The sequence below is a fragment of the Neoarius graeffei genome, chromosome 6 (assembly GCF_027579695.1).
Source record: "Neoarius graeffei isolate fNeoGra1 chromosome 6, fNeoGra1.pri, whole genome shotgun sequence".
Classification (NCBI taxonomy): domain Eukaryota; kingdom Metazoa; phylum Chordata; class Actinopteri; order Siluriformes; family Ariidae; genus Neoarius; species Neoarius graeffei.
In genome coordinates, this window is record NC_083574.1 from 79,387,882 (window position 1) to 79,413,223 (window position 25,342).

Consider the following 25,342-nt stretch of genomic DNA (forward strand, 5'->3'; position numbering starts at 1 on the left):
CGTATTGCGGTTTGAGGTCTGCGGTTCGGTACGTATTGCGTTTTTTTTTTTTTTTTTTTAAATCTTAAGTACTCTGTATTTGGGCATATAGCCTACTATTTACCTTAAGTAAACATAGTTTAGGATACAGTATTTAAGAGAGGTTAAAATTATAGTTACAATGAAATAATCATGCACAAACTGAGTTTGAGTTGACATAAGCACATTTTATGAACAATCTCTGATGAAAAGCCAGGTAGTATTTTGAAACAGCAAGAGGGAAGACATGGATGATTTCAGCAGCTTTTTTATTTACTACAGTATTTATACAAAGTGTCAGGAGTGTTTGCTGCCATGTTGTGGCATCTCGAGGAACCAGGTGTCTTTTGTCACATACAGCATTTTCATAATTGGAAGAAATAAAAATGAGTTCTTAAAGCTTACTTTTGAACAGATGTGTGTGTTAAAACGTAAACTTTTATGTGGCGACCAACCAACCACCTATATACAAAAACCGAATCAAAAACTCTTCTAATCCCTGAGAGTGAGGATGTATTTTTTCACTTGAAATTAAAGTGCAGTGTTTTGAAACGTATGGCTGGATTTCTTATCTAATCTTAAAGTGCTACTGTATTCTTAGAACGATTTATAACAAAATACACACACAGCCAATATAAAATATTGCAATAAAACCAATCACTGCACTGTTTAAAACAAACCTCCCCTCCCCTCGCCGGAAAAAAAAAAAAAATCTAGTTCGCCCATTATCCTGTGTCATTCTGAGATGCGCAGATAGACAGTAAAGGGAATTCGGAATTCCCTTTACTGTCTATCTGCGCATCTCAGAATGACACAGGATAATGGGCGAAGTAGATTTTTTTTTTTCCCGGCGCGGCGCCGGAACGCTATCACCCCTGTTCGCGCGAAAGAGAACCACGTGGTTTCATACGGGCATTCGGCTTTTTTTTTTTTGGCGAACGTCTTAAATAGGGGTACCGCGGTTTATACGCGTATTGCACCGCAACAGGCGTATCATATGGTTCGGTTTTTTTCCCATAACCGTGCCAAGCCTAGTATAGATTGACAAGTGGTCGTCATGCCGGGTCGTGCTAGACCTAAGACAACTGGTGAATCACATAAGAACAGCAGTTCATATATTCATGGAAAACGCACAATCGATGGCATTATTAAGTCTGCAGGCGGGGGAACGGGGAGGTTTATCACACGACCGAACAGTCAGAAGACATCAGACGATATTGTTAACAAGGTCGAGGTCATTGACTTGTCCTCTGCAACAGCTGCCTTACGGTTGCCAGGTACGCTATGGATTTTTATTACGTTTTATGGGAGACTTTTGTGTAATCTGCTTCGTACCAGCTTATTTTTAAACTTGAGTGAAAATTATTTTTATCCCATTTATGCCCAAATTAATTTGTACCAAATTATATTGGAAGTTGAATTGAAATAGATGTGTGCCCAAATAGATGCTGTGATCATAATTAGGCTTACAAAACTTTTGACTTTTTAGATAGAGCACTACTTTATACTCACACATGATTATGTAATTTCTATTATTTTTATTGCTCGATGTATTTATAATTGGTTAAAATATTACTAAAAATGATGCGTCAAAAATTTTCGGCACACTACGTGCAAAAATTGTAAAAAAAAAAAAAATTTTTGGCGAGCATCTGCTTAATACCTCCAGCTGTGTTTGTATCTGACATCTGCATCTAGCCTGTGAACGAGAGCGAGCAAATCTCACATGCACCGTCAACTAGAGGCGATTTTGATGCTGGAAAAGCAGTCATGAGTGAAGGTCAGGCCCTGGAGAGTCCCACTTCATTCTGAGAGTTTAGTTGTTTTCCGAGTCACCTGGACGCGATGACGATTTGGGGTAAAAGCTGCTGATATTGAACGAAGGAGACCGTTAAAGTGTGTTGCGTTCTCCATTTCAGAACACCTTACTGCGAGAGCAGAGCAATCAGAAGAAATTTCTCATCGACAGCACAGCAGAGATCAACCACAACTCTGAAAGCACACCCAGTACCAATGGCAAGGTAAAAGTAAGGCTGAAAAACCTTTCCGTGTGAGCATTTGTACAGTGGTGCTTGAAAGTTTGTGAACCTTTTAGAATCTTCTATATTTCTGCATAAATATGACCTAAAACAGCATCAGATTTTCACCCAAGTCCTAAAAGTAGATAAAGAGAACCCAGTTAAACAAATGAGACAAAAATATTATACTTGGTCATTTATTTATTGAGGAAAATAATTCAATATTGCATGTCTGTGAGTGGCAAAAGTATGTGAACCTCTAAGATTAGCAGTTCATTTGAAGGTGAAATTAGTCAGGTGTTTGCCATCCCATTGATGGATCCCTGATTTCAAATCAGTCAATCAAAGTCTGATCTTCACAACACATGTTTTGTGGACGTGTATCATGGCACGAACAAAAGATTTCTGAGGACCTCAGGAAAAGTGTTGTTGATGCTCATCAGGCTGGAAAAGGTTACAAAACCATCTCTTTAGAGTTTGGACTCCACCAATCCACAGTCAGACAGATTGTGTACAAATGGAGGAAATTCAAGACCATTGTTACCCTCCCCAGGAGTGGTCAACCAACAAAGATCACTCCAAGAGCAAGGCGTGTAATAGTCGGCGAGGTCACAAAGGACCCCAGGGTAACTTCTAAGCAACTGAAGGCCTCTCTCACATTGGCTAATGTTAATGTTCATGAGTCCACCATCAGGAGAACACTGAACAACAATGGTGTGCATGGCAGGGTTGCAAGGAGAAAGCCACTGCTCTCCAAAAAGAACATTGCTGCTCGTCTGCAGTTTGCTAAAGATCACGTGGACAAGCCAGAAGGCTAAAATGTTTTGTGGATGGATGAGACCAAAATAGAACTTTTTGGTTTCAATGAGAAGCGTTATGTTTGGAGAAAGGAAAACACTGCATTCCAGCATAAGAACCTTATCCCATCTGTGAAACATGGTGGTGGTAGTATCATGGTTTGGGCCTGTTCTGCTGCATCTGGGCCAGGTCGGCTTGCCATAATTGATGGAAGAATGAATTCTGAATTATACCAGCGAATTCTAAAGGAAAATGTCAGGACATCTGTCCATGAACTGAATCTCAAGAGAAGGTGGGTCATGCAGCAAGACAACGACCCTAAGCACACAAGTCGTTCTACCAAAGAATGGTTAAAGAAGAATAAAGTAAACGTTTTGGAATGGCCAAGTCAAAGTCCTGACCTTAATCCAATGGAAATGTTATGGAAGGACCTGAAGTGAGCAGTTCATGTGAGGAAACCCACCAACATCCCAGAGTTGAAGCTGTTCTGTACGGAGGAATGGGCTAAAATTCCTCCAAGCCGGTGTGCAGGACTGATCAACAGTTACCGCAAACGTTTAATTGCAGTTATTGCTGCACAAGGGGGTCACACCAGATACTGAAAGCAAAGGTTCACATACTTTTGCCACTTGCAGATATGTAATATTGGATCATTTTCCTCAATAAATAAATGACCAAGTTTAATATTTTTGTCCTCATTTGTTTAACTGGGTTCTCTTTATCTACTTTTAGGACTTGGGTGAAAATCTGATGATGTTTTAGGTCATATTTATGCAGAAATATAGAAAATTTTAAAGGGTTCACAAACTTTCAAGCACCACTGTTGGTTACTAACTGGCTAATGTTGGCACGTCATGTAAAACACCGTAGCAAAGGAAGAGAAATCCATAGAAAAGGTAAACATGCAAAAAACTCCATTGCCTTTGTAGCACAATGTGCATAAAAGCACACAGAAATACACCATAACGGCAGTTGGTCACTACCCAGCATATGATTGTGTGCTTGCTAAAACAGTGAGGAAAAAAAATCTGTCCTTTGGTAGCTTTCCATCAAATTCCAGAACAAACGCCTTTCCTGTTCAGCAAGAATTAAAGCTGAACTCGATCACTCCTGAATCCATTTTTTTCTCAAATAGAATAATATTGGGCATTTCACACCAAGTCCATGATGAAGTACGAGTTCTCGCGCCTGACATGTCCATCACCAACCACTAACGCACAATTCGCCACTGTCAGTTAAATACGACCTTGAAATGTTTGAATTAAATGGTTGTTTAAGGGAACTGGTAGGTGCGATTTCTAACCCGGATTGGTTTCTCGTTTCTAGAGGTCCTCCGATGGCTCTTTGGGTCCTGATGAGGAGGTGGGAAAAGTGTCGGAGCTGCAGGAGGTGATGGACAGACAGAGTAAAGAGCTGCTGCAGATGAAGGAGCGCGTCGTTACCCTCAGCAGCAGAGTGAACGAGCTGGAGGAGGATCTGGACACAGCCCGCAAAGACCTCATCAAATCGGAGGACGTGAACACTCGCCTCCAAAGGGACATACGAGAGGTGACGCTCATCCACAAACGCACGTCGCCGTCACTTCATCCACATGTTTAGCAGGCTTATAAAAGTTTGTCGAAAGAGCTTGAATGGTTGTGGTTTGTTCAACCCCCTTTCCCAACAGTTTGTAGTCAGGGAGTCTTTAAGATGACATCATGATGATCACCAACTACTATTATTTATAGTTATGTTTTTTTTTTTTTTTTTTTTTTTTATAATTATGAATTGAAATGACCTGGATTAGAGTTGCTAGTCAGTCTGGGGTGTTTTTTTTTTTAAATACACAAGCATACATGTCAACCTATACGGAATGTCCGTATTTTATACGGATTTGATTCAATAAACGTAGTATACGGGTGTATAAATAAAGTTATACAGATTCTTTAAAAAAACTTGAATATTTATTTAGAGCTATAATCAATTCCCACGATGATAAAAGAGCGCGTAACATTTACAAACGTACTGTACACCACAGCCAGCCAGTAAAGAGTCTTATGAAATCGCGCGTTATCTTGTGGTAGCGAGACTTCGTTCCACTTTTGACCATGCGCACACCGCATTGCGAGAATCCCGCCAACCGTGAAGTCATAGACATATAAACATAGACGCCGCCTTCTGCGTAGAATCATACGTCATCCTCGCCGCCATATTGGATGTGGCAAAGTGGAGATTCTTCAGCCGTCTCTGGTATAGCGTCTAGACAGTAGCCGAGAATAAAGATGCCTCATTCATGTGCTGCGTTTAACTGTACCAACAGGTTTACCGTCCAAACGAGATCACATGGGATTACCTTTCACAGGCGAGACTGGAAAAATACTTTTCATTGTATTTGGTCATTATAACGTAATTTTACGAACAGATTTTCCTGACTTTGTGGCTAATATGAAGTCTCGCGCATAATAGCCGCTCGGCGAAACCTGTCTCCAAACAACGAAGTATTTCCTTCGTAACTACGCTGATAACACTGTGTTTTTGTCAAACAGTGGAGCTTTGTATTCATTCTGAAGGTTTATCGTTATTAATATTGAATAAAAAGTAACTGGGATATATCATTGTTAATTATCATTCAAATTTTAGGTAAATTATTTTAATTTGCATCTTATACGGATTTTATAAGGGAAATACAGATTTTGGAGGTTGGTTATACAGGTTTGATTGACCAAAGGTTGACATGTATGCATAAGCTGAAAGATTTGAAAATAATCTCAAATAATGCAAAATTGATTCAAACAGCTGTTTGGATAAAACTAGGGCAAGTGCTTGTAAGGTTTAAAATGTTTTTAACACAATCTGGTCACCATGAATCAAAATCTGATGGGTTCATTCAAGAAAATGAATAAACAGCAGATTTGCTATAACATTTGCTTAAAGGAGAACTGAAGTCATTTTTAAACTTGCTTTATTTCTTAACGGGTTCTTCAATTACGTTTTCGGTTTTAGTAGCCTTATATCGTGACTCGTATTGGCAACTAATTGCAATTAAATATTATACTTATCGGCCTATTCGGTTTTTAGCCGTGTTGAATGTAGTTCATTTGGTCCACGGCAGGCGTCGCTTATCTTCACGAGACTTGTGCGAGACTTCAAAACATGAAGCGTCAGCCAGGTGTCAGTGCCGCCATTTTGAAAACTGTTTTCCAAACGAAATATTGCACAAAAACGAGTTTAAATGACGATTACTGCCTACTTTTTTTTAGACTTTCCTAATTGCTATCAAAACGAAACAAACTTGCGGCTTGATTACGTCAGCGTTCGAAAGGGGGCGCGTGCGTCTTTTGACGACGTTGGCAGATGTTGGTCGCTTTGATTTCCACTGTACGTGTTACTTCCGTCCGACGATGTCTCGCACAGGTCTCAACGAATCTCGTTTACGGCCATCGCTTTGGCATACGGACCAATGTATGACATAGCACAGGGCTTTTCAAAGTGTGGGGCGCGCCTCCCTTAGGGGGCGCCAGAGTTCTTTGGGGGGGGGTGCAACGTGAGGAAAAATAAACCAGAATAAGTTACTATTGCGGACATTTAGCGAACTTCAGCTAGCCTTTGCCAGAGACAAAATGGATCGATTTTTAGTACCTAAAGCTACAGTGAGTGAGGAGACAGAGTCTGGGCCAAGCAAAAAAAGAAGGAAGTATGACCACGATTATTTAAAGTTTGGATTTTCATGGACTGGATCTGAAGATGCTCCACTGCCAAGGTGTGTTGTCTGCCAAGCGGTGCTAGCTAACGATGCTATGAGATGCTTAAAATGTGTAAAACAAGATGTTTTAAAAAAAAAAAAAAGCACAGATGTTTAAAATGTGTTAAAAAAAGAAATGTTTTAAAAAGCACAGATGTTTAAAATGTGTTAATGTTTTTTCATAAAGCACAGATGTTTAAAATGTGTAAAAGAAGAAAAAATGTGTACAACAACCATTTTTTTAAATACGAATGGAACATTAAGTATTGACCCTTCCCACTCACGTGACCTTCGTAAACGCGACCGCCATTTTGGACACGAAGTGGACTTCGTTTCGAATCGGTTTGAATGCGAGGAAGACGACAAACGAAAAACATAAAAGAAAAAGGAGCGAGATGCAGAAAACACCTTCACTATCCAGCGACGTAGGGCATTTACAGGGCGAGCAGAGGGAGAGGTATTTGCAAAAATTGAGGTTAGCAGGCTTAGAGAGCGACACATTAGCAACGCCGTACAGAAATAACGGTTTATGGCACAGACCCTTTCGGTTCTCGCTCATCTAGCTGCTACAATGACTGCTTAGACTGCAACAATAATACCTAACACACATTTAAGTATCCGTCGTAAAGACGTGAAACTCATCGAGTGACGAGTGTGTTCATTGATCAGCTAACACAATCTAAAAGTAGACATACCATCACACTGCCCTGGCTCTGTGTACAGTTTACCTTCTATGGTTTGTGCACTCACTGTTTGCCATTACTTTCTCCAACCGTTGTGACAGATTACAGGGAACGGCCTGGATTTAAGAGACAAACGTGTTCCTCTTGTTTTGAACACTTATTTGTAGGACATTACCTCTGATCTGTCCTACAGTCTACCAACAGCAAAGGAACACAACGCTAGCTAATGTCGTTAGCTAATAGTTACTACAGAAGAACAAAGAGGTTACAATGGGTTATTTTAACCTATTTGGTTACACACTCGCCGCCACAGAACGTTAACAGCAATGTAATGCCTTTTCTGGCTAACTTTATTCGTCTTACCTCCAACAAAGTGGTCACTACACAAGCGTTGGTATGCCGAGGGCTGCCAATCTTTCCTGTTAATGGCCGCTATCTGTCTTCTCCGTCGGTCAGCATCTGTCGGGATCCGATAAAATGATAACCCTTGCCTTGTGTGTTGATGGTTACTACATCCAGGTGCACAACAATATAATGGCATGATGAAAGTCTTGCTGAAAGTAAAAACTTTCTTTGATGGCTATATTCCTTTCGATGCTTCGCCGTCATTCCTTGTTGTTGGCTGTGGTAGACTACTGGTAGTTCATGTCCAAAATGGCGGCCGCGTTTGTCGTGACGTCACGTGGGATGGGTCAATAGCAACAACAAAAATTGTAAGGAGGGCGCTGCTGTTTATTTGCTCTCTGAGGGGGGGGGCTGACTCCCCCACACTTTGAAAACCCCTGACATAGCATATTTCAAACGCTCATAACTTGCTATAGCAGCGACAAAATAGCATCCCGATATTTACTAAAATGAGAAATAGAATTTTGAGAATGGAAAAACAAAATTGCCTTCAGTTCTCCTTTAATGTTTTCACCCTGTGATGATATTCATTAACCCTGTGCTGCAATCTCTCTCTCCCTCTCTGCTTTTTAGTCTCTTGCTCAGAAGGATGACATGGAGGAGAGGATAACGACACTAGAGAAACGCTACCTGGCAGCTCAGAGAGAAGCAACGTCTGTTCACGACCTGAACGACAAACTCGAGAACGAACTCGCCAACAAGGAGTCGCTCTTCCGCCAGGTCTTTTATTTATCCCCCACCCAGCCGTTCGTTAAAACAGGAATTAATACGCCACTTCTTAGTACAAGGTCATGTGTTAGGAATAACAATGAATGTGTACCGTTACCAGCCAGAAATGGATTCTTTTGCTCTGAATGCAGTGCTTTATTCCTCTTAGACACCATAATTTTGCCAGTGATTAATTCACAGCAGGAGGAGCTACAAAGCGCCTCCTTCCAGAAATTCTAAATCAGCATATTCTTACTGAAGGTTTAACCAGCTCAGTGATGACACGTGTTATCTCCCACTGGCCGAAAGGCCTGAAGGGGGATTATGTCGTGGCGATGTCCATCCGTCCGTCCCGGGAAGGGGACTCGCCTTCTGAAATCAACTCCTCTCTCAATTTTTGGAGGAATTTCACGAAACTTGGCAGGATTCTTTGGTAGTAATACGAATATTGTAATTTCATTCAATTCAGTCGCCATTTTGCCAGAGTTACAGCCCTCGGTTAACAAAATTATACTTTGACAATTTCATGAGTGCGTTTTTTTCCTTCTGAAATCAACTCCTCTTACAACTTTTGGAGGAATTTCACAAAACTTGGCAGAAGGCTTTATGTCGATAATACGCATATTGTAATTTCGTTCAATTCGGTCACGTTTTACGAGTTCCAGTCCTCGATTAACAACCTTGTACTTGAGCAATTTCATAAAGGTGTGTTGTCCTTCTGACATCAACTCCTCTCTCAATTTTTGGAGGAATTTCTCGAAGCTTGGCAAAAGGCCCTGTTATATGACAGTAATACGCAGATTGCGATTTTAATTTAGTTTGTGAACATTTTCCCAGAGTTTTGACCCTTGATTATTAACAAACTTGTACAACCCCGATTCCAAAAAAGTTGGGACAAAGTACAAATTGTAAATAAAAATGGAATGCAATGATGTGGAAGTTTCAAAATTCCATATTTTATTCAGAATAGAACATAGATGACATATCAAATGTTTAAACTGAGAAAATGTATCATTTAAAGAGAAAAATTAGGTGATTTTAAATTTCATGACAACACCACATCTCAAAGTTGGGACAAGGCCATGTTTCCCACTGTGAGACATCCCCTTTTCTCTTTACAACAGTCTGTAAACGTCTGGGGACTGAGGAGACAAGTTGCTCAAGTTTAGGGATAGGAATGTTAACCCATTCTTGTCTAATGTAGGATTCTAGTTGCTCAACTGTCTTAGGTCTTTTTTGTCGTATCTTCCGTTTTATGATGCGCCAAATGTTTTCTATGGGTGAAAGATCTGGACTGCAGGCTGGCCAGTTCAGTACCCGGACCCTTCTTCTACGCAGCCATGATGCTGTAATTGATGCAGTATGTGGTTTGGCATTGTCATGTTGGAAAATGCAAGGTCTTCCCTGAAAGAGACGTCGTCTGGATGGGAGCATATGTTGCTCTAGAACCTGGATATACCTTTCAGCATTGATGGTGTCTTTCCAGATGTGTAAGCTGCCCATGCCACACGCACTAATGCAACCCCATACCATCAGAGATGCAGGCTTCTGAACTGAGTGCTGATAACAACTTGGGTCGTCCTTCTCCTCTTTAGTCCGAATGACACGGCGTCCCTGATTTCCATAAAGAACTTCAAATTTTGATTCGTCTGACCACAGAACAGTTTTCCACTTTGCCACAGTCCATTTTAAATGAGCCTTGGCCCAGAGAAGACGTCTGTGCTTCTGGATCATGTTTAGATACGGCTTCTTCTTTGAACTATAGAGTTTTAGCTGGCAACGGCGGATGGCACGGTGAATTGTGTTCACAGATAATGTTCTCTGGAAATATTCCTGAGCCCATTTTGTGATTTCCAATACAGAAGCATGCCTGTATGTGATGCAGTGCCGTCTAAGGGCCCGAAGATCACGGGCACCCAGTATGGTTTTCCGGCCTTGACCCTTACGCACAGAGATTCTTCCAGATTCTCTGAATCTTTTGATGATGTTATGCACTGTAGATGATGATATGTTCAAACTCTTTGCAATTTTACACTGTCGAACTCCTTTCTGATATTGCTCCACTATTTGTCGGCGCAGAATTAGGGGGATTGGTGATCCTCTTCCCATCTTTACTTCTGAGAGCCGCTGCCACTCCAAGATGCTCTTTTTATACCCAGTCATGTTAATGACCTATTGTCAATTGACCTAATGAGTTGCAATTTGGTCCTCCAGCTGTTCCTTTTTTGTACCTTTAACTTTTCCAGCCTCTTATTGCCCCGTCCCAACTTTTTTGAGATGTGTTGCTGTCATGAAATTTCAAATGAGCCAATATTTGGCGTGAAATTTCAAAATGTCTCACTTTTAACATTTGATATGTTGTCTATGTTCTATTGTGAATACAATATCAGTTTTTGAGATTTGTAAATTATTGCGTTCCGTTTTTATTTACAATTTGTACTTTGTCCCAACTTTTTTTGGAATCGGGGTTGTACTTTGCCAATTTCATCAAGATGTGTTTGCTTTCTGAAATCAACTTCCTTCAATTTTTATCCCCCGCTGGCCAAAAGGCCCGAAGAGGGATTATGTCGTGGTGATGTCCAGCTGTCTGTCCGTCCCAGGAAGGGTGCTCACCTTCTGAAATCAACTCCTCTCACAATTTTTGGAGGAATTTCACGAAACTTGACAGGATTCTTTGTTCGATGTCACTAATGCGCATATTGCAATTTCGTTCCTCGTTGCCAGCGAGGGATATTGTGCTTTCAGAGCACTCTTGTTAGTCTGTAATACTGTACAAGCCTTGGTATTAGTTGTTCCTATAAATGAGAACATGTTCGAAAGAGAGCCTGTGTTTTGCCTTGCAGGCCTGCGGTTACAGCAAATTCATCAACTCCTCCTGACCAATCGGAATCAAGAATTCAAGAGCCATATAAAAACTTTGCAGCTACCTAATAACTTGCGAGATAATGGACTCGTCAGGTTTTACAAAAAAAAACAAAACAAAAGGAACCCTCATCTAAAGTGTCAGTGGGCACAGGGACACTAATGGGCCTTTTCCACTACCCTTTTTCAGCTCACTTCAGCCCAACACGGCTCGCGTTTCGACTACCTCAGAGCAGCACGACTAAGCTCACTTCAGCCCTACTCAGCACCCAAAACTCGCACGGTTTTGGAGTAGGGCTGAAGTGAGCCCAACCGAGCCGAGTGGGGCTATGGGCGTGAGGAGACACTCCCCTGTGCACTGATTGGTGAGGAGGAGTGTCCTCACATGCCCACACATGCCCCGCGAGCACGCTGGGATCTGTAAACCCGGAAGAATTTCTGAAGCCTTATGCGCCTCGCCTCATCTATATGCTCTTGCCAGTATCTGTTGGCGTTGTCGGTGACAACAAGCCACAGCACCAAGACCAGCAACACTAACGACTCCATGTCCTCCATGTTTATTGTTTACTATCCGGGTCGTGAAACTACCGCTTAAAAGGTCACTGATGTCACTGTTTGCGCCGCCTAACGACATCACGTGATGTCCACCCACTTTTGCTAACTCCACCCAATGTGTCCACCCACTTCCAGCCAGCACGGTTCAGCGCAGTTGTAGTCGAAATGCAGCTCCAACAGCCCCGCTCAGCTCGACTCAGCACCGCACGGCTCAGCCCGACTCAGCCGCGTTGGTAGTGGAAAAGCCCCATAAGTATACTCGGTGTTAAAAATGACAGCAGTGCGTTATGGGTAATCCACACAAACCCCTTGTTTATCAGGAATGTCAGAGTATCATGTGAATACTGACCGACTTGAGCGTTTGGATTCTAGGCTATATAAAGTTTCTTCACACTGCCCTGTTTTAGTAAAAGTTAAAGGAACAGTCCACCGTACTTCCATAATGAAATATGCTCTTATCTGAATTGAGACGAGCTGCTCCGTACCTCTCCGAGCTTTGCGCGACCTCCCAGTCAGTCAGACGCGCTGTCACTCCTGTTAGCAATGTAGCTAGGCTCAGCATGGCCAATGGTATTTTTTGGGGCTGTAGTTAGATGCGACCAAACTCTTCCGCGTTTTTCCTGTTTACATAGGTTTATATGATCAGTGATATAAAACAAGTTCAGTTACACAAATTGAAACGTAGCAATTTTCTATGCTATGGAAAGTCCGCACTATAATGACAGGCGTACTAACACCTTCTGCGCGCTTCGGCAGCGCATTGATATCTGAGCTCCGTATCAATTCGCTGCCGAAGCGCGCAGAAGGTGTTAGTACGCCTGTCATTATAGTGCAGACTTTCCATAGCATAGAAAATCGCCACGTTTCAATTTGTGTAACTGAACTTGTTTTATATCACTGGTCATATAAACCTATGTAAACAGGAAAAACGCGGAAGAGTTTGGTCGCATCTAACTACAGCCCCCAAAAATACCATTGGCCATGCTGAGCCTAGCTACATTGCTAACAGGAGTGACAGCGCGTCTGACTGCGTCTGACTGACTGGGAGGTCGCGCAAAGCTCGGAGAGGTACGGAGCAGCTCGTCTCAATTCAGATAAGAGCATATTTCATTATGGAAGTATGGTGGACTGTTCCTTTAATCAGTGTACACTACCGTTCAAAAGTTTGGGGTCACTTTGAAATGTCCTTATTTTTGAAAGAAAAGCACTGTTCTTTTCAATGAAGATCACTTTAAACTAATCAGAAATCCACTCTATACATTGCTAATGTGGTAAATGACTATTCTAGCTGCAAATGTCTGGGTTTTGGTGCAATATCTCCATAGGTGTATAGAGGCCCATTTCCAGCAACTCTCACTCCAGTGTTCTAATGGTACAATGTGTTTGCTCATTGCCTCAGAAGGCTAATGGAGGATTAGAAAACCCTTGTACAATCATGTTAGCACAGCTGAAAACAGTTGAGCTCTTTAGAGAAGCTATAAAACTGACCTTCCTTTGAGCAGATTGAGTTTCTGGAGCATCACGTTTGTGGGGTCGATTAAATGCTCAAAATGGCCAGAAAAATGTCTTGACTATATTTTCTATTCATTTTACAACTTATGGTGGTAAATAAAAGTGTGACTTTTCATGGAAAACATAAAATTGTCTGGGTGACCCCAAACTTTTGAACGGTAGTGTATGGGACAGAGCAGATCTTTACTTCTGGACAGCAGAGCATTCCACGTATTTTGTTGTGCTGATGCAGACGAGCCAGCTGCAGTGCAGATTTATTGATCGGATATACTGTGAAGCTGATGGATAAAGAAGAGCCAGGAGCTGTTTTTTGTTTGCAGTTCCGTCACTGTGTTTTACTGCTTTTAAGCAAGGAACACATTCCCAGTGTACATAATTATATAGGACTCCGTCCCTTTCCGTGTACACGTTTATTTCTGCCGTCTATTCTTAGCTTTATGCAAAGCAGCTTTTCCTGCTTCTGTATTTGTGGTGTCATCCTGCACGAACTTAATAATTCTCAGCGAGAGGTCGTGTTTCTCAGCAACACGAGGCAGAGCGGGCATCAGTGAAGTGAATACAGTGACGTTTCGTTTCACAAGCAATGTGGCGTTCATCAGGGACAGTGGAGCTCGTGGATAATGCGACACAGATGGGGAAAAATGGTGTCCTGTTCGAGATTCCTTCCAAATTATGCTGCAAGAGAAAGTTTGAAATGGTAGACATGGCATTGAAGTTAGGTTCCAGGCTGTTAAGGGTTGTTTTACAATCAGGGTACAAAGTTTGTGTGACAGGGGTCCAAAATTCAAATTGATTCAAACTGGTTCTTGTACCAGTTTTTAAGTGAAGGACAAGTTAAAGAACAGATTTCAGGTCATTTTTTGACGTGTGTGTGTATGGTAGTTTTGTGTAATCTGCTATAAGATGGGAGAAACAAATGAAGTGATTCTCGGAGAGGACTTTTTTTTTTGACAATTCAGAATCCACTACTTCCATAGTGCTTTTAAATATAAGGCTGTAAGCTGTGTGTTAGTTGTCTCTAATATTTTTGTCCCAATATCTTGACCACATTTTTAGGATGAAAATAATCATTTTAGATATGTTATTTTATATTGAAAAATTAGCTGTCTCGGAGAGGACTTTTTTTTTTTGGACACAATTACATACTAATTTGATCAAAATAGTCTGAAAACTTACTGGCATTCAACATTAAAACTTAACTATGTTTCCAATGATATGGAACCAAATATGTGTTTTATGGTATAAAGAATGATTTAAGTGCATCCCTTTTGGAGCTACCTGTGGTCAAAACAGCACTTTTTCTAAATGACACGAGTAATTTTGCTAAATATGATGATGCCCTTTATTGTCACTAGTCACATGTACCAGCGAAATTAGCCGTCAACCTGTCCGTACATATACAACATACAGTTGGCATAGGGTAGACAGGACAGGAAGACGAGGGATAAAAATAAAAAAACATGAGGAGACATGAGGAAAAAAAGAAACCCCCCCCCCCCCCCCCCCCCCCCCCCCATGCTCCTGTCAGGAGTACAGTGTGGGAACATTTAAAAAACATTTGCATAAGCACACAACACCACAAGTACACTTTAAACACGGGACTTGAGGGGGGGGAATCTAGGGGTAAGGGGGGAGGGGAGGAGGTAATCCAGTGCAAGCGAGCAGCCGTCCGCTCCTGCAGCCATGAAGGCGCTGGTCACGCACCCGCTTGTCACACTGGGGGTAAAAATGGTGACCGCGGAGAGTTAGAGAGGAATGAGTGTGTCTCCCGGCAGTGACCGTCAGGGGGAAATGTTTCCTCAGCAACGGCCTGAACCAAGGCCGGTGCTGTCTCAGGGCGCCGAATGTCGATAAGATACGAATTGTTTGGTCTTTCCAGACGCAGTCTTTGCACGTCCACACCGCTCGTCCATATCTGTCCATTCCGTCCATTCTATTCAAATTGATCTCCGAAAAACGTATTCCTTGCAAAGCTGAAAGCTGCTCCGAGATAACAGCCATTTTGTGGTTAAAGTTCTGAATGTCCACAGTCCAAGCGCCAACAGCTTTGCCCACCACTCCAATCATATCGGGCAGCTTTGTGGGGCTTTGAACAGCTGTCACCGTTGTCTGATTTCCTCGATATACCAGGGCAATGCCTAATCCAATCAGCAAAAGTCCTGTAATCATGGTTCCGAATAGGTAGATATCTTCAATGTCCTCCACAGAAAGAATCGACAGGCACACGACCCGCCACCGCTCCCACGCGTCCATCGTGTAACCAGCCGCAAACATTCCGGCAGGACAAACGGGTTCCCCCGAACCCAAACTTCTCGTCGAGAAAACTGTGTCAATTTCGTTAGGAGACCAGTTTATCAATTCCATGCTTTTTTTTTTAGTTTAGAAAGTAATGCAGGAAGTGTCTCTTCAAAAAGTACAGCAGACAAGACAAGACACAGAAGCACAAGCAGGGGAAAAAAGGAGGGAGAGGGAGAGCAGAAAATGCGACCGCCTTCCGTGGAAGCACGGAGAGAAAACAAATGAAATATGACCTATATTGCCATACATTCACCAAAAATAACGTTATCACCAATTTTTTTTTTTTTTGCATGGTAAAAAGAGCTATCACAGGGCTACAATAAACAACCAAGTTTATTTAGTCAAGCCTTTTGATATTGAAGATAATAAGTGTTAAATGTGATTTTTAGCTTGCGTACCCTGATTGTAAAACAACCCTTAACGCAGTCAGGTGTGGACCAACACAACTGGTCTCAGAGCGTCTGTTGCGCCAGTTTTGATTGAACTCGAGAGCGGTCAAGTTCAGTCTGAAAGCCCAGTACCTGAACCAAACATCCTGCAGGGGTTTTGTTTTGTTTTTTAATCTAAGCAGATGCAGAAGGTATAAACTGAACCACTGGACAGAGCTGTAACACTGAATAAAATGCCATGTGTTCTAGAGTTTTGGAATGACGTGCAAATGGAGAAGAAAAACACTGGGATCCTCCCGACAAAATGGTTGAACGTCATGATTCATGTTGTCTATTTATTTTTCCCTCCGGCTCCATGAGTCATGTTGTCCATGAGTATGTTTTCAGCTGTACACGCCCATCAGCCAAAAGTTTGGTTGGGTTTGTTGGTTCGCCTGATTATTTGCAGTGTGAAACCAAAACAAGTAGTAGAGGAGCCAAAAAGTATCCAGAATTCTGATTCAGACTCCTGGTGCTTGATTTAAGCAAGCGCAGAGTGGTCCGTCCTGCCGAGGTAGGCCAGAACCACGGCTTACCAAGCACCCATGCCTGGCAACCGACCCCATTTTGTCCTTCCCAACCCCCTTCGCTTTGGGGCAGTGGTGGCTCAATGGTTTCGACTCCGAGTGATGAGGAGGTCAGGGGTTCACTGCCAAACTTCCACTGTTGGGTTCTTGAGCAAGGCCCTTAACCCTGTCTGCTCCAGGGATGCTGTAAAATAGCTGACCCTGTGCTTTGACCAGTGTTGTAGTCGAGTCCCCAAACCTCGAGTCCCCAGTGTTCAAGTCCAAGTCATTTAAAAAATAAATAATTCGAGTCGAATCCGAGAGCAAAACTCCAACCGTACCATTCGATGGTGGCTGTTTTAGCGCCATTAACATTAGTCTGTCCCTGAACATGACGTATGAACAGGTGAATGTACGTTCTCTTTATCAGGGAGCGCGAAGTATTCTGTCCGAGATGGTTGGGAGATGGCTGCAAGTGCACAAGGTGTGTTTATTAATACAAGTGAAGACTAACCAATCCAGAACGGCAGGTAAAGCAGGCAACAGGTCGAGCAAGGCACAAACAGGCTATCGTAGACTTGGCAGAATCAAAGATGAGAAACAGGAAATCAGGGATCAGGAAACCAAACAAGAAAATAACGCTCGGTAATGTGTCAGCAACACAGCTCAATACTTCGCAAAGTAAGTGTTTTTTTCATAGTTTTTATATAGGCTCGCCGATTGCACCTTAATCCTGTGTAAGCGTGCGAGAGCAAGAGTCTATCTGATGCACGCGCCAAGGCGCGCAGGTGTGTGACGCTTGCATGAAACTGGTACAAAAATTAATGTAGGTATAAATATCTTATGCCAAATTATTATGGCATGTTACCAAAAAAAAACCAAAGAAAAAATCCGAGTCCTCGTCTCCAGTTTACGAGTCCGAATGCAGTTAATGCACGAGTCCAAGTTCGAGTCAAGTCGCGAGTCCTTAAAATTAGGGCACGAGTCGGACTCGAGTACTACAAGCCTGGCTCAGACCCCAGCTTCCTGACAAACTGTGATATATCTGAAGAAAATTATTTCACTGTGCTGTATTGTACTGTATATAAATGTGTCTTCAAACTCTAGTGGGTGTGAAAGCACAAATGCCCCTTGAATCACAAATGCCCCTTTTCCACCAAAGCAGTTCCAGGGCTGGTTCGGGGCCAGTGCTTAGTTTGGAACCGGGTTTTCTGTTTCCACTGACAAAGAACTGGCTCTGGGGCCAGAAAAACCGGTTCCAGGCTAGCACCAACTCTCTGCTGGGCCAGAGGAAAGAACCGCTTATGTCAGTGGGGGGGCGGAGTTGTTAAGACCGACAACAATAACAAGACCGCGAAAGATCGCCATTTTTAAGCGCCGAGAAGCAGCAGCTGTACAAACGCGAAGTCATCCATTATTATTGTTGTTGCTGCTGCTGCTTCTTCCGTGTTGTTTTTGCTTTGATATTCACGCCAAGGTTTATGCAAACATAGCGACGTAATGACGTGGCTTCCCTTAGCACCGCGAGCTATGGAAAAGCAAACTGGTTCTCAGCTGGCTCGCAAGTTGAACGAGTTGTGAACCAGCACCAGCACTGGCCCCGAACCAGCCCTGGAACTGATTTGGTGGAAAAGGGGTAAGAGTGAGTACTGGTACTAGTTTCTGCAGAGTGGCCTGTAAGTTCCACACATGCTGTACGGCCAAAAGCAGGTGTACAGTTGACCATCGTGCCTATATGAGCTCATTGGACATGCTGTTCAAAAACTACGGGTATTGATATGGAGTTTTAATTTTCTTGAGAATGGGGATCCAAACTGGTTTATGGACTGTTAAATAAACATTGATCTTCTCATTAAAAAAAAAAAAAGACTCGTGCAGATGGCCGTTTGACACTACCATGGAAACCATGGCAACCAGCAAGTAGAATCTCTCTCTTCCTCTGTCTCTTGTCTTTCTTTTTGCAGAAGAGCCCCCAGCACTTGGGCAGCAACAGAACGCTTTTCTTTAAATTCATTATTCCCAGTAAAAGGAACACAGCAAGCAAGTCCTCTGTACGCAGACGGTTCCAAAAGACTGAACACACCATCAAAATCTGCCCTGTCCTTCCGCCCATTCTTAATATTTCAGGATCTTTCGCTTAAAACTGAAGCCGGGTCTCAGAATTAAAAATCAGTTTAAAACTCTAAGTGCTATTCGGCTGTAGATTATTTCCTTAAATCGCAGCTACATCCACCGAATGTCCCGTTCAAATCTGAAAGCTTTTCTTACCGTACATCACTCGTGTTTAACGTGTAATGCTTTTAAAATGAACATTTATTAGTAACGACCAAAATTAATTAATTAATGTAGCAGGGGGGAAAATAATATAAATTATTTGTTATTTTATTATCAAGCACAAAACTATCAATAAATCGCGGCTTCCGGATCCCGGGGGGGGGGGAAGCAGCCTTGCTTCAGGGCTAATCTCGCATGACGTCACGCGTGGAACCCTGGTTATCTGGGCCGTTTTGGTTCATCTGACTCCGTGCTTTTTTACTCGCTGAAATTGGATATTGTTGTTGGAATCTTATAAAAAAAATAATGATGAGAGAGAGCGCTGCGTTGTTTGGATGTTCAAATTCATATACAACAGGACATTCACGTCACACGTTTCTGAGAAATGACACTAAAGCGACAATGGATGAGGTTTGTGCAAACGGAGCAGGCAGATTTCATTTCGCCTACTAATAATAAATCTGATTCATCAAGTGTTCACCACCACCAGAACGACCACATGGGGATTACTGGAGCAAAAAAGAAACCCGTTGATTTTTAATAAACGACATTTGGACAGTTTGTTGATTCCCCTATTATCACCCACTTCATATTTGTGCCCAAATCCAGAATCCAGGGACACATGTCGGCCCGGGGGCATTTTGAGTTATTGACAGATTCAGAAAGTACAGTTTCTAAGCTTTCCAATGATGCCTTCCATGTGGAGATCTGACAGTATTTGAAGAATGTGTGGCCTTTTGAAAGTGTATACTTCTTAAAACAGAAAAGGGAGAAAATCGCCCTCAAAGTTTTCCATCTCAGCTACTCTGGGTGTAGGGCGGGCACATAATGGTGCTCATTTGCATGATATTAAGGAAAGCTCTACCCCCTACGAGCTAGCACGATACTACTTTCATGTAAACAAAGATCACCACGTCAATTTTCCTTCCATGCAAAGTATGCCCAACACAATTATGAAGTACAAAAATAAGTCCTAAAGTATACTTTAACATTTTGTGGTTGAAAAATTACTCACACCATAAGAAAGATAGCACGATGATGACACAACTAACACAACGCTAGTTTCATGTAAAGCCTCGGTCACAACCGGCCGTACCGTGCTCCTACGGCCGGTCTACATGCAAAAAACGCAAGAAACGCACGGAGGGTGCATGTGAAACGCACGAGAGCGCGCGTGTGATGTGCTGATTTTCAAGCCGCAGACCGGCCGCAGAGGTTCTTTGTCATGTCAAACAAACTCCACGGGCGCTTACGTTTTTTTCAGGTTGCAAGACAAACTTACGGCCAACGCGCGTCTTTCTCCACGAACAAAAAAAAACCCGCAGCGATTTGGGAAACGCCAAAAATCACACGGCCAAAAAATCGTATGTCCGGTTGTGACCTAGGCTTAACCAAACCACAACACTCTCCGTTACATGCAAAAATAACCACACAGCCTTAGATTAATAAACTTACCCCATCAGAAAGAGATGGAATGTAATCCTAGCTTCCTTTTGGTTGGGTTTTTTTTGCTAGAAATGGTTATCTCCGATGTAAATATCGAGTGTCTGTTTGCTTCGTGGTGTTTCAGCTCCTCTGTGCTCTGTTTAGTAACTCATTCCATAGTGAAATTACATGCCTGTATGCAGCTTAAGTAGCCACGAGCTCAGCTCGTATCATACAGCTGATTCGCGAAAAAAAAAAAAAAGACTTAAATCATGTGAACGGCCCATATGGTAATTTACCCACACCCCCCAGCAGGCTACAGTCCTGACAAAAACGAGACAATTTGCAACAAAAAATGTATGCTTTTCCAACAAAACAATCTATTATCTGAAATACTGATTGCATTCTTCAAGATCTCAACTTGCACATGATGGAAAAAAACGAAAATCACAAATTTCGAGAAAAAAAATGCTTCTTTTGCGATTATCTCGGAATCGTTTCGGCTGACATGCGTCCCTGGATTCAGTGAGGTGTCACATTTTCTTTCACTAATTACACTGACTAAGCGTACGGTTTAAAGATTATATTCCTGCATTTATTGAGGTAAATATGTTCCCTATATTTCGCAGCGGCAAGATTAGAATAAAAATCCGCAAACCAATCTGTGTTTCCAATTCTCTCTGGCTGGTGGTGCGCTATCGGCGGTGAGTGGGACTGTCATGAACTGGCACCCGTTTCTCGTCTTGGGGGCTGGAAAAGAGAACCATTTACTCCGGAATATCCTTGATAATCATCTGCACCTTCATCCGACGTATAGGAATCCCAATCAGTATTAAAATTCTCTCCAAAATGCGATTCCATATCGAGACTGGTCTAACCACTGCTGCACACGGGAACAAAATTGATACCTGGATTGTTACACGTGACGCGTCACGCACCCCTTCGGGATCTTGCAATTCGGTCTCGGCAGATTCCATGAAAATCGGCTGATTTTATTGATTTTCCATCAATATTATTGATAGCCTTCTGGATCAGCTGTAGTTCAAAAACACATGGTCAGTCAACATACTGATTATTGCTTTGTACAAGGAAAAAATTCGGGTTTAGAGGCATTACATTCACTTTAAAGCGGAACTGAAGTCATTTTTAAACTTGCTTTCTTTCTTAATTAACGTTATTCAATTACGTTTTCGGTTTTAGTAACCTTATATCGCGACTCGTATTGGCAACTAATTGCAATTAAATATTATACTTATCAGCCTATTCGGTTTTTAGCCGTGTTGAATTGAGTTCGTTTGGTCCACGGCAGACGTTGCTTACCCGTGCGATCTTCACGAGACTTGTGCGAGACTTCGAAACGTGAAGTGTCAGCGCCGCCATTTTGAAAACTGTTTTCCAAACGAAATGCACCAAAACGAGTTTAAATGTCGATTACTGCCTACTTTTTTCAGACTTTCCTGATTGCTAACAAAACAAAAACTTCTGGCTTGATTACTTCAGCATTCGAAAGAGGGCGTGTGCGTCTTTTGACAACCCGTGTCCAAAATCGCTCCGTACTCACTATATAGTAAGGACGCCGTTTTGTAGTGCTGTCCGAAACCTTAGCGAGGATTATTTACACCCTATATAGTGCACTCGGAGTATCCCACAATGCATCACGAAAAGTAGTGTACAACGATGGTCACTAACCAAAGCAATATTTCCCATCATGCATTGCGGTCGCATTGAAAGAAATGAAATTAAGTCTCAAATTTGATTTAATAAAAGGCAGCGGCGAAGAAGAAAGTTTTCAGCCTTGATTAAAAAAAAAAAAACCTGAAAGATGCAGGAACTTCGTATTGATTAATGTGGGAAATGCGCTCAGTGTAATATGGATTTATCACAAAAATACATGCATGTGTTTATTATTTTGAAAACCCACCGGCCGACTGACTGATCTGGTACGTTTTAATTGTGTGACAGTAATGACGTAAATACCAGCGCGACGGAGTAGTGTCCGAATGCGGGTTTTTTTTTCTCCTCTCCATTTTACCAATGAGCTCACTATATATTAATTCCCTATGCAGGGAGTAGTGAACGAGTGAGCGATTTCAGACACAGGGAACTTTGGCAGATGTCGGTCACTGATTTAGGGTGTATTCAGACCAGGATAGTTCGATAGTTCACTTGCTTTGGTCCGAACCAAATGTTTGTTTTTTTTTTTCATTTTGGTGCGGTTCGCTTTCACACTGTACATTTTAGTAAGCGGACCAAAATCGGTCAACAAAGCCACGCGCCCTGAGGTCGTTCAGCTATTGGTCAGAGACGACACGCGCACAAAGCGTTAAGTTCAAAAGTAGTCATGGAGGCTTTCCGTGCTGTTATTCTTTTTAATGTCATCAAAGCTATATGTTTTTTTTCCAGTTTTTACTGTTTTCACAATTGTGCGATTACTATGCTGTTGTACAAGTAATTTATCAGCGACGACGACAAAGGGCAAGGCGGCTACGGAGGATAGCGCTGATGAGCGCACATCATGTTGTGACAGTTCTGGCTCTTCACGCAATAGATGAATTTCTTTTTTGCGTCGCTAGTACCGCCACTTTTTGAAAGAATGTCCCTGATTTTAATGCAGGTCTGACGGAGTTTCTTCACTTTTAGCCGACATTGTTCTGGGGAGCGCGTGAACCCCTTCTCCTTCATTTTCTCACTGAATACAGCAAACACGTCGGCATTTTTGTGTGTTCTCTCCAAAAGCTCAGATATGTGGACATCTGCCCATAGATCCACAAGGGTGCGCGTTTCTTCCTCGGCCCACGTTTGGCCCCTACTCATTTTTTGTACTCGCCTACCACTGGTGACCGAACGACCCTTGACAACCGAAACAGTGTTTGCACTTTGCGGTGGAGTGTCAAGACTCTGTTTCCCATAACGCTCGACAAACGACGGAAGCTCCCGAGGTACAAAAAAGCAAAACTGTCGGATTAGTTCCGGTCTGCTTTCACACATCCAAAAGATCCGCACCAGGGTTCCTTTGGTCCGGACCAGAGTTCGGTGGTTTGTATTCAGACCAACCCAAAAGGTCCGGACCAAGGGAAGTTTGGTTCGTTTGGTCCGGACCAGACAACGTAGGTGTGAATACGCCATTATATATGCACTGATATATTCCATAGCATGTTTCAAACACTCATAACTTGCTATAGCAGTGACAAAATAGCGTTCAAAAATGCGTTCCTATGTTTAATAAAATGAGAAATAGAATTTTGATAAATTTGCCTTCAGTTCTCATTTAAAGGTCAGTTAAAAAAAAAGTTTTACAAAGCGCATGTGTATGAACCTGTACTGATGTGCTACATTACTTCTACTGGGTGAAAAGTGATTCAGGAGTTCTACTTTAAAAAAAATATATATATATATAAAATACAGTTCGGAGGTCTGAAAAGTAGCACAGTGAAATGCTGCCGTTTTTCCGTCCTACCAGCTTGAGTGACCGGGGGGGGAGAAACGTTGAGAAATCACTCCGTACTTATAACACTGTGGAAAAAAGTCGATGCTTTTCACTCTGGGTACTTTAGATTATTTTATTTGTTTCCCCAGTACATTGTATGGACAAAAGTTTGAGCACACATGACTCCCATATGTGCATGGCGAGCATCCCATTCCAGATTTAATCCTCATTTGCTGCTCTAAGAACCTCCACGCTCCTGGGCAGGCTTTCCACTAGATTGCCTGAGGATTTGTGCTCACTCAGCCATAAGAGCATTAGTGACGTCAGGTACTTGCGTTGTATGAGGAGGCCTGGGGTGCAGTTGGGTTCCAGTTCATCCCAGACGTGTTCAATAGGGTTCTGTTCAGGACACTCGAGTTCTTCCTCTCCAACCTTGGCACAAACCACTTTGCGCACAGGGGCACCGTAATCCAGCAGTTTCTCATTTTCTCTCTCTCGAAGACAAATGCACAGCGTGCGTCACGTTACCAAGCAATCGCAAACTGCAAAGCCCTCTGTCCTGAAGACTTGAAAACAGTTCCAGATGTACCTCCGAGTTCCAAAGGGTTGACATTTGACTATAACTCTCAGGGCCCGTTTACACGAGGACGCTGTCGGGTAAAAACGACTAAATATTTTATCGGAAGTGCCTTTCGTCTACACGGGGACGGCGTTTCCGAGGCTGAAAAACGGAAAAAATTGAAAACGCCTTCCAGAGTGGCTAAGTTAAAAACAGCCCCCGTTGCATATCCGTCTAAACTACCCAATACGCGAAACTCTGCTCGGATCTGCTCACGTCGGGTACGCGTTTACGTCATACATATGTCATATACTGTACATGCCAGCCCGGGAAGTAAGAAAGTAAGTAAAAAAGTAAGAGCATGTCTGATTACATCGATCCAACGGACCTTCAAGCTGCTCTGGCAGCTTTAATAAACGTCCAGGAGTCCTTCGAACATCTCTACCGAATCTGCACATATACCGTTAATGAACAGAGGCGGGTATAGCATGCTCGTACTTTTTTACTTACTTTCTTACTTACCATAGCCAGAGTAGTCAAAGCTTTCGCGGCGCAGATGTGCAGATCAGACAAGACGGAAGACGTTGCGCATGCGTGCAGACACAGCGGAGGTCTTTCACAGCACCACCTAGCCGCCTGGCATGCACATCCAATTGAATTCCACACATTTATGCGTCACCGTATAGACGCAGATTTCCTCCTTGAAAACGGTCGTGTAGACGTGGAAAAAAGTGAGAACGAAAACGGACTTTTGCGTTTTTGTTTCAGACCGTCCCCGTGTAAAGTGGGCCTCATAGTCAGTGGCAGCTCGTGGTAACACTTGTTTGGGGGCACATCACTAATATGTACAATTTAAAAGTTGTGTATGAATTTCTGGCATTTGAATGGGGAGCTCATTTTGTCTGAATAACAAACGCGGTACATGAAGTTGTAACCTTTTTTCTTCAAACCAAAAAACTACTGAACTTAGGGTTTTGTCATCTGTCCTTTTGTGTAATTTGTAGTTTGATTAGACCAGCGGTTCCCAAACCTTTTTGGCCGCACACCCCCTTCTATACTCCAACCAGGTTGACGTTCCCCAGTTTCAAAAAACACACGCTTTCTTATAAAGGCAGCATCTTTAATCGTGCTAAAATGATAACAAA

At 42.5% G+C, this 25,342-nt stretch overlaps 1 protein-coding gene across 9 annotated transcripts in view; it reads left to right on the forward strand.

The window, feature by feature from the left end:
- The window catches only part of ppfia1 (PTPRF interacting protein alpha 1), a 351,102-nt gene that overhangs the window by 196,544 nt on the left and 129,216 nt on the right, over nt 1-25,342 (forward strand). For all 9 annotated transcript variants that reach the window (XM_060924068.1, XM_060924063.1, XM_060924067.1 and 6 more), the window contains exons 6-8: nt 1,938-2,039; nt 4,161-4,382; nt 8,217-8,363. In XM_060924068.1, coding sequence (XP_060780051.1) covers nt 1,938-2,039; nt 4,161-4,382; nt 8,217-8,363 — 471 coding nt within the window. The remainder of the gene's footprint in view (nt 1-1,937; nt 2,040-4,160; nt 4,383-8,216; nt 8,364-25,342) is intronic.